Raw genomic sequence first — 9,807 nt, 5'->3', positions numbered from 1 at the left:
TCAGGCTCCCCTTGGCCAGGAAGCCTGCTTCTCCCACTCCAGTTTCCCCTGCCTGTGTTCCCTCTCTCCCTGTCTCTCTGTCAAATCAGTAAATAAAATACTTTAAAAAAGAAAAAATCAGCAATTTTAAATCCATACCCTGCCACATGGAATTTGTACATTAACACTAGCATTCCGCCTTCGTGCACCTATATCCCTTAAATCCCATTTATAAGACAGAATCTGGGCCTAAAGTAAAATTGTAATATAAGTCATCCTTTCCATATTTGAAATCCCAGTGAGTTGTATGAGCCTACTGGGGACCACCTTACAGTATCAGTTTTTAAAATTTGTATGTATATAAAATGTAATGTGTATTAACATTTTAAATAACTTGTTTTCATTAAAGAACAGTGGAGAGGAAGCCTTACTTTTTCCTTGAAAGATTTCAGTGAAGAATTAAAAACTTAATACTTCAGTTTCAAAAGATTTAGCTGATTTTCTACCCAAAGGTTATTAAATCTTGTAACTTGAGTCAGTATTAGAATCATATGACCATTTATTATAAAATATGTTTATTGATGATAAGACTCATATAATTTACTCCCGATACTTGATGTTACAAACTTTAGGGTCTTTGAGATATGCAGGATCCTTGTATGTAACTGGCATAAACCCTGTAAAAGAAAATGAAAATGCTTCACAAACAGTCACAAGCAAACTTTGGATTAGCCTGATTCAGTTTTTCAGGTGCTCTTACCCATTATTTGAGCTCTCTTAATTGCTTTTGTGATTTCTTTCTGTTTCTTCCCACAAAGACCTATAAAAAAATGCTTTCATATTCATAAAAAATGTCAACACTCAAAATGCATAGCAACTATCTTCAGTCAAGGAAAGGCTGGCAATAGCCAAGCAGTAAATCTCATAGGCTTTGCAGGCCATACAGCCACTGTCGTAAATACTGTGATGTAGTTCACAAAGCAGCCATAGGCACTATGTAAATAAGCTACTGACAAAAACAGGTGGGAGATGACTTGGCCTATAGGCAGTAGGCCCTGGGTTAAATAAGTAGTCTAGGAATGATTACAGTATACTCCAAAACATCAATGCAATTTTCTTAAGCCCTCATTTTTTACATGTTTTCCGCCTATAGTTAACTCTGAGCATAAGAAGACATGTAAAATAATAATCCTTTTGGCCTACGAAGAGGCTTTCTCAAAGTACCTGTAGTATCTAGTGATTTATAGCACAATTTGAAAATTTGACATTTTTCTTAAATAACAGAAGTAGATTTGTATAATTTTTTTAATAAGCTGCTAAAATAGAAAACAAAATACCTGTTATGTGCCTTCCATAAATGCATCCAGTAAATGGAGAAATAAACTGGGACAAAAGCTGTATGAGTTTTATTTGGAGAAGAAAAAAAATTTCTATCAACACATCTGTTCAACTTTATGTAAATTTAAAAAATTATACATCACTGTCAAGTTATGTAAAGGTTTAATAAATTTCAGACAAACTTCTTAAAAATACTGAACTATGCTCATTCTATTAATAGGTCATTTTTAAAAAATTTTTTAAATAATTAAATGAAAAAACTGATTACTAAAGTTAACTTCTTTTACTCAGTGTGTCAAAACAGATTAATGTACACATTTCTTCAGAGCTAAAACTGTTTTCTTGAACTTTTCCACAGATACTTTCCTATAATACTATTGCTTGTAATAAGGCACTAAGCATTTCATCTGTCACAAGAGGCTATCACATTGTATCAGACGTCAGTGAGGTCTTCAAGAGGTACAGGTACATCACACCACTTACCATAATTTATGTTTTATTCATGTAAATTATTTAGTACTTTTCAGGTACCAGGCACTGTTCCTGGCACTATGCATAATCCTTCTGGTAAGATGCATCTTTAACCTTCTCGGTTTTCATCTAAGGTAGCTACCACTTTTTGCTGCTGTCAGTATACTTAACTCCGGCATCATCCTCTCCCCTACATTTGCCACTTTTAATTTGCTGAGCCCTGGACAACAGATAAAATTGCATCTGAAGCAGTTATACCAGCAGTGTTATTAGTATGGAGTCCAAATTCACCAGAGGAGATTTTTCGAAACTATTCAACTCTACCAACTAAGAATCACTGCACAGTGAGCTGCTGGTGACCTCCAGGGAAGACAAGAGAACACTGACCTGAAATAACAGTGGATGAGGGAGAGCCAAAGGGCTCTCATTAGAATAAAACAGAGATGCCTTATACATAGAAAACCAGATTTGAAATTATGAAGCTACTAAAACAGGTGCCTCTAAACAGAGCCTGTTATGAAACTAACTTGATCCTCCTTAATTATGACTAACAAAGGAGCAAATCCTAAAATCAAATATAGCGAAGTAAAACTGTATCTCACCTGTACGTTCTTATAATCTACACGTTTTCCACACAAGATGCATTTTTTAAGAGGCTCCTTATAAGGATTTTCCATTGGAACGGGCTAAGATAAAGGAAAGGAAAAAAATCTGGTAATACAGTTTAATGTGTTAAATTTAAAAAGATTAAATCTTAAGGTTACCACATTTAAATCTATCCAAAGGATTAGCTGTACCCTTCTATGAAAAAGAAAAAATACAACAGCTTGGCTTATATAAGAAAAATCAGTGTATCTGAAAAGGAGTCACCATTTTAAAGATTTCAGTGTGCTCGTACATATTTTGTCCAAGTACTCTGGTTTGGCTAAGGAGGAATTAAATCCTGGAGGAGGATTCTGGGATAAAATACAATCCTTGGGGAAAACAAAGGTTTATGGGAGGATAACTTTTGTGGTCCCAGGCTGCTTTATCTATGCCAGATATAGACTCTTAATCTAGAATGGCTTTCAAGTCCATAACCCCCTGTAGTTGTATGCAAATTTTCAAATGACTGAGACTGTGAGCTTTTTTCTGAGAGCCCACATTTCATTAGAACCTAGAAGAGCTCTAGTAATTCCCTTTACTCCCTTGAACTCTGGTGTGCATTAGATGACGAGAAGGATGCTCAAGGACTGGAAGAGTTGTGTGTTTTCCAACTCCTCACACCTTCTTAATCCAATTTACACGCAGCTCCCATGCAATGACGACATTCCTTCTCTACACTGCACTAAGTGCTTTGTATGCTTTGATGAGTGTCACATCATCTTTGCAGGTAGCAAGAAAATTTACACTGGCTAAGCCCAATGCTAGTACTTGAAACCCATAAAGACACACCTACAGGCTAAAAGACACGATATAATGTCCCAGCATAAACTTTAATTTTGATCCTTCATTTACGAAAACAGCCCGTGCCCACCGCCAGTAATGAAGAGGACATGGGGAAGAGAGCCGAGGTACAGGTAGACTTTGTAATCCCTCTGTGGATATCTGGCAATGACTGCACCCACCCAAACTATCTTTTTTAATTTCCTAAGCATGTATCCTTAAATTTGGGATCTAAGAAGAAAAATGTGGTGTCACACAAGTGATGCTTCTGGTAGGACTCTAGGAATTCTCTTACTTCAAAACTCAATTAAGTGACAATTCAACAAATTATAATTTTCAAACTCAAACTGCTGATCACCTTAATCGTTTTGTCCTTCAGCTGAACTCTATTCCAATACCTAAAATGTAAGAACGCGGTCATATTTGCAAATGCCTTAAAAGGGAAGGAGAAAAGTCTTACCAGATCGTCAGGGCCGGCCACCCGCTGATACCGTGCACAGCCTCTCCAGGGCACTGCAATTAAACAAACGGCAACAAAGCAATTCTTTCGTCCGCTCTCAGCTCCAGCCGGATTCCGTCCTCATGGCAGCACGACGAACCGGGAGTGCAGCGCAAAGACCGGCTTTATACTCACACCCGGTGCGCGGACAGACGCCTCTGGACGAGCGGCAGCGTGAGGCCGGAGACCAACGGGCTTCCCGAGGCCTGCGGGAAAGCGCCCGTCGCGCCCCGCCCCACGCACCTCTCGCCTGCCCCTTCCTGAGACTGACTTTCCCCCACTCCGCGGGTAGGGGCAGATTTTAGGGCCGGCACTGGAGGGGAAAGCAGGAGGAAGCCCCCGGAGGCACAGGCCGGCTGGGCGGCCGCCGGCCGGGCTGCAGCAGGGCTCCCTGCGCCGTCCCAGCGTGGACGGTCCGTTGTGGCCGCCGCTCCCGCAGGGGGACCTGCTGCGAGGACAGAGCCTGGAGAACACCACGCGGACCGTGCGTGACTGAAGCCAGCGGGGGGCCCCCGAGGAGCCGTCACTGGCGGAGATCAACGCCGGAGGAGAGACGCCAGTTCCCCCTCACACTCGGGCCCGCATCCGGGACTCCGGACGACCGCAGTGCACTACCCGGGCCTCCGGACACGTCCCGTCCTTGCCAGCTGCTCCTGGAGCTCGAGGCACGTCAGTCCCTGCCGCTGCTCGAGAGTCACGCGGTCGTTCTTTCCGCGTGTGTGATAGGGAGGGGAAAGGACTGGAGGACATCCCTGTCCCCTTCGCTGGACGACACCGGTCACGGCGGCGACCGGGGGCGGAGCCGGGGAAGCGACTCGAAAGGTTCCGAAGACGAGTGACCCAGGCGCAGCGCAAGCCCAAGCGAAGATGATTTAAAACAGGCCGGGGGGGGGGGGCTCCTCTCCAAATCCCGTACCTGCTCGTTTTAGACCAGGAGGTCCCGGAAAGGCGACTCCGCTCTCCACGGTCGGCTTCGATTCCGTTTTACCACTCGGGAAAGCAAAGCGGGGCGCCCGGGCGGCTCGGCGGGCTAAGCTCTGCCCGCGCTCAGGCCGTGGTCTCCGGGTGCCGGGATCGAGCCCGCTTCCCCGTCTCCCTCTGCCCCCCGCTCGCGCTCTCTCCCGGCCTCAAATAAGTAACGTTTTATAAAAATAAAGTAAAATACGCGTCAGGAACCACGACGGATCCCGTCCCCCTCGGGGAAGCTCCTACTGCCCGAAGAGCCGGCGTCCTCCGGCCCACAGGACGACCCCCGCACCCAGGGAGCACCCAGGGAGCGCTGCGGCGACGGCCAAGAAGGGTCTGGGACACGGAACCGTACCCGAGCGGGTCCCACGGCCCGGGAGGCACAGAGCGGCCTTCACGAAGTGCGTCCACGGCTTCCTCCCCGGACCACCGCGAGCAGCGCCCAGGGCCGCCATGGGTCCTCGCTCCTCCTCTTCCGCTCCTCTCTCCAAGCCGTCCTGACGAGTCCCGCCGCGGCTCTTCCCCGGCTGGCCCGAGGACTCGGTTCAAAGGTTCCGCGGGCGAACAAGAGCCGGTCAGGTCTTCGACGCGCCGGCGCAGCACCTTTCCGCTCTGACGCTCCCGGCCGCGAGCCTGGGACGCCTCTGACTGGAGAAGGAAAAGGCGGGTCCCTACGCTCGTGCTTCCGCTTCCGGTCTGAGAGCCCGCGCGATTGGTCTGTGGTCTGAGGTGGATGGAGGGGCGAGCGCGGGGTCCCGCACCTGCTGCCCGCGCGCTGCCCCGCGCTCCCCCTTCCACAGGGGTCTGGCGACGGGGTCACGCGAGGCGGGGTTCGGCCACGGCCCTCGGCCCCTGCCATGGACGAGGGCGCTTCCCGCCTCCGCCGGCGGGTGTCTGTCCGCAAAAGGGACCGTCCGAGCCCAGGGAGCGGCCTGGCCGCCGGCAGCGCGGCCGAGCCCCGGCAGGAGCGGGAGGAGGGGCCGGCGGCCGGGAGCCGGCGGAGGAGGACCGCGGAGGTGCAGCCGCTCGAGGTACGGCCCGCGCAGCGCCCGGACTCCGCGAGCGCCCGGCTCGTTGCCCGCGGCGGGGCGGGCGCCGACGGCGGGGCGGGCGCCGACGGCGGGGCGCGCCCACGGGAGGAGCCCGCAGGCCGGCCCGGGCGCGCGTAGAAACCCCGAGGCCGCGCGCGTGCCTTTCCGCGTGCGCTCGGCGCGCCCGGTGTCCGCGGCCCTCGTCGGCCTCGACTCCGGGGTCGCTGGTAGCTGTGGCTCGCGGGGCCTCGCCGTGTCATTCCCGTGTCCGTCTCCAGGGCGGAGCCCGGGACGGCGTCGTCCGTGCCGCGCGCGGGGCGGGACGGACGCAGACCCGGTCCCGGCGACGGCTCGCCCGACGGCCCCTGCCGCACGCCGGGCTGGGGTCTTCCTAAGCCGCGTGGTCGGGGGGGACCCGAGATCGCCGTTTCCGACTGCGGGTCCCGTTTCCTTCATCACTCGCTGTCAGTTTTCCCCCCAGTTCACGTCTCTCCCGCCGAGGAGACCGTCGCAGGCGCTGTGCGGGCCCGTGCGGGCCCGACTCCCGGGAACAGTCTCCTTAGCGCGTCCGGTCGCGCAGGGGCGGCTCTGTCGCCCGCCGGTCTCCTTGCGTGCGGGTCTGCGGCGAGCGCGGTGCTGCGGTTGCCCCAGACGTGCGGCGGCCGGCGTTCCCGCGGGGGTCTGCGGGTCTCGCTGCGTCCTGGCCGCCGGCAACACGTCCCTGCACCCCCGCACCCGGGGACTGCCGCTGGCGCAAACCACTTCCCCCCTCTGGCCTTGCGGAGCCGATAATCTCCGCTTCGTCGCTGACTGACATTTAGGAAGTTGTGTACCTGGGATAGCTCTGCGCTGGAACGTCTGTTCTTAATGAAGCCAGAACTGACCGTAAATCTTCTCGTTTTCTTTCCAGAATAATGACAGTGAAGAGGACATGTTCGGTGACTGTGACAGCTTTGCCGAGAATTCTTTTTTAGCTCAAGTTGACGACGTGGAACAACAACATATGCAAGTTTCTGAACGTGGAAAACATGCCACCGGGCTTAGCACCGAAGGTCTTTGTTTGGAAAGCGTCAAACGCAGCGCACTCGGCACCACTGCTGTAGGCAGCTTCGCGGAATCAGAAACGGATGAGCACGTGAAGAACCGGAGCAGGCATGAGGATGTCTCTGCTGAACTTGACATTTTGTATGATGTACCTTCTTCACAGGTTTTATACTTTGAAAATTTGCAGAACTCTCCAGATGATTTGGGCAACCAGTGTACTGAAGAGAGGGATTGGGACGCGTCCTCTCACAAGACTCTGAATGACGAATTACCCCAGAATAGCGTAGAACAGCGCCAGCAAACTGATGATTCCTCTTCAGAAGTCAGAAGTGGTTCAGAAGAAAATAGGAGAAAAAGTCTTAAAGAACATCTAAAAAATGCCATGACTGGAAATGCCAAGGCCCAAACGCCAGTGTTTTCTAGAACTAAACAGCTCAAAGAGACTCTCCTGTCTGAAGAAATTAGTGTTGCTAAGAAAACAATCGAGTCATCATCAGATGACCTTGGTCCTTTTTATTCATTACCCAGCAAAGTGAGAGACCTTTATGTTCAGTTCAAGGGAATTGAAAAATTATATGGTAAATGCTTTTTGCTGAAATGAAAAAAATTTACCATTATTACCACGATACCAGTGCAAGTCAATAGAAATCAGATGCTCCTGCGGTTCTATATTTCATCTTAAGAAATAAAAATATCGGTCCTCTCAACATTCCATCCCTAACATCCTGCTACTGAACCTCTTTCCTTCCCTTCATGGTCACATTTCTCAAATCTGTTATCATTGCTGTCTCCCTGTCCTCACCTCAAATAATTCCCAGCCCACTTTGGGGTCTGTGCTCTCGTTTAAGATGCAAGGACAAGGGTGTCTTAAATCCATTGATACTTTCAGTTCTCACTTGCCTGACTTCTCAGTAGCTTACATGACACAATTGACCAGACCCTTGAAACACCTGTTTCTTGACTTTCTGACATTCTCCTCCTGGTTTTTTCTCTGTCTAGCTGCTTCTCAGTTTTCTTAGCTGCTGTGTCTTTGGCTGACTCTGTCTTCTGTACAAAAACTTGGAACTTCCTTTGACTATTCATGGCCTGAGTGAAAATGTCACTGTTAGTGATACCATTGATTAAAACTAAACATCTTTAAAGACAGCAGAAGTTAAGAGTTAAGTGCAAGAGATAGTATTAGTAACAGTATATATTGTAATGTTTCTCAAAAATCCTGGGTCCTTGCATATATTTTTGTTATGTGTCATTTTAGACAAAGAAGGGATGGTTGCTGACACCCTCAAAGATGAGCCTGTTGACTGATTAGATACTTCATCAGTATTTCCGAAACTCCTGTGTTAGTGCCGTAGGAACCCTGTGAAAACATGGTTCTCATCTTGGGGAGGAGATAATCGGGTGGAGAAGTAGAACTACAGGAAACAAAATAATATAAGACCACAAGAGTCTAATAAATTCTGAATTGTGAGGTTTGCAGTTAAGGAGCTAACGGTGTGTATTGCTCTTGAAATAGGTATTAACTTTCTTCCCTCTGCTTTTCTCCTAGTACCTTGTTCTTTGTTTAAGCTGCATCTCCTGCCAGACTGAGTACCCTGAGGACAGGGCTCTAACTCAGCTTTTTCTTATAGAACTAGTTCTGTGCCTGGTACACTCTGGTAGGTTCTGAACTGCTGGGGGTCGTCAGCTAGTTAGGAATTCGGGCCCTGTCACCGAAACACAGGTTTGTTTTTTTTTTTTTTTTTTTTAAAGATTATTTATTTATTTATTGTCAGAGAGAGCACAAGCAGGCCGAGTCGCAGGCAGAGGCAGAGAGAGAAAGAAAGCAGGCTCCCTGCTGGACAAGGAGCCTGATGGATCCTGACTGGATCCCAGGACCCGGGATCATGATCTGAGCCGAAGGCAGCAGCTTAACCGACTGAGCCACCCAGGCGTCCTGAAACACAGGTTTTGCACTCTGAATCTTAGTTCCTGATCTCTTAAAAAGGAATAATACCAGTAATGATTGATTTGTAAGTTATGTTCTGCATCAAGGACATGCCAAATTAGATTGTGGTAACTGTCTGTAGCTATATTGGTAGCTGCTAAGTAAGAACTTCAGTAAATAACAGGTCTTTAAATCTTTTTACTTATAAATCTGGCTTAATGACATGACCAATTTAAAGCACAAGTGTGTGTGTGCCACCTTTGATTGCGCTAAAGCAGTGGTTCTCAAAGTGTGGTTCCTGGACCCCAGCATCAGCATCACCTGAAACTTGTTGAAATAGGCGTTCTCAGGCTCCGCTCTAGGCCTCCTGAATCTCAGGTTGTGACCTGCCAATTGGTTTTAACGAGCCCTCCAGGGGATTCTGATGTGCCAGAAGTTTGAGAACCACTGAGCTTGAGAACCTCAATCTTGTACTGTTACTTTTGCCCTTTTATTATAGAGTTGCATGGTTAGTGTGTTTTATATAAATGTTCAGAATCAATATCTTTTTTTAATGTGTGAAGTGATATTACCAAACATTTGCTATTTTGGTCATTGTAGTCTTTAAAAATTAGAGTTGGATAAAATGCAGAAATGGTCAAGTTGTATTTTCTTTTTTTTTTTAAGATTTTATTTATTTATTTGACAGACAGAGATCACAAGCAGGCAGAGAGAGAGGAAGGGAAGCAGGCTCTCCGCCCAGCAGAGAGCCCCATGCGGGGGCTCGATCCCAGGACCCCGGCATCATGACCTGAGCCAAAGGCAGAGGCTTTAACCCACTGGGCCACCCAGGTGCCCCCTCAAGTTGTATTTTCTTATAGACATCTGAAGTTCCATAGATAATGGATGATACCAGTCTGAAATATCTTTAATATATAAATATTAAGCTTAAGTATTTAAGTATTTTTGAAATATTTAAACTGAAAAAAAGTCATTTGCACATATTTGGGAATCACCAAAATATAAGAAATTAATGTCACTTGCCTGTCATTCAGACGTAACTTTTTTGTTGTTGTTGGGGTTTTTTTTTAGATTTTTTATTTATTTTTCAGAGAGAGTGTGCACGTGCAAGCGAGCACAGGCAGACAGAG

At 48.0% G+C, this 9,807-nt stretch overlaps 2 protein-coding genes across 5 annotated transcripts in view; one reads left to right on the top strand and one right to left on the bottom strand.

Annotated features, from left to right (window-relative positions):
- Window positions 1-484: 484 nt before the first annotated feature.
- MRPS18C (mitochondrial ribosomal protein S18C) lies at window positions 485-5,328 on the bottom strand. Its single transcript, XM_080797490.1, has 6 exons — window positions 5,034-5,328; window positions 3,674-3,726; window positions 2,391-2,474; window positions 1,317-1,374; window positions 740-799; window positions 485-656 (listed from the first exon to the last, which is right to left on the bottom strand). The coding sequence occupies exons 1-6, from the start codon at window positions 5,131-5,133 to the stop codon at window positions 580-582; spliced, it is 432 nt and encodes a 143-aa protein (XP_080653616.1). The 5' UTR covers window positions 5,134-5,328; the 3' UTR covers window positions 485-579.
- Window positions 5,329-5,397: 69 nt separating this feature from the next.
- HELQ (helicase, POLQ like) overlaps window positions 5,398-9,807 on the top strand; it is a 48,153-nt gene continuing 43,743 nt past the window's right edge. For all 4 annotated transcript variants that reach the window (XR_013966449.1, XM_080797282.1, XM_080797281.1 and 1 more), the window contains exons 1-2: window positions 5,398-5,709; window positions 6,620-7,331. Coding sequence is in view for 3 of the 4 variants with exons in the window: in XM_080797282.1 (XP_080653408.1) it covers window positions 5,536-5,709; window positions 6,620-7,331 (886 nt within the window). In the remaining variant the exon portion in view is untranslated. The remainder of the gene's footprint in view (window positions 5,710-6,619; window positions 7,332-9,807) is intronic.

The sequence above is a fragment of the Martes martes genome (assembly GCF_963455335.1).
Source record: "Martes martes genome assembly, chromosome: 2".
Lineage (NCBI taxonomy): Eukaryota > Metazoa > Chordata > Mammalia > Carnivora > Mustelidae > Martes > Martes martes.
The sequence above is the reverse complement of the archived record's forward strand: the minus strand, read 5'-3'. Positions and strand labels throughout refer to the sequence as shown.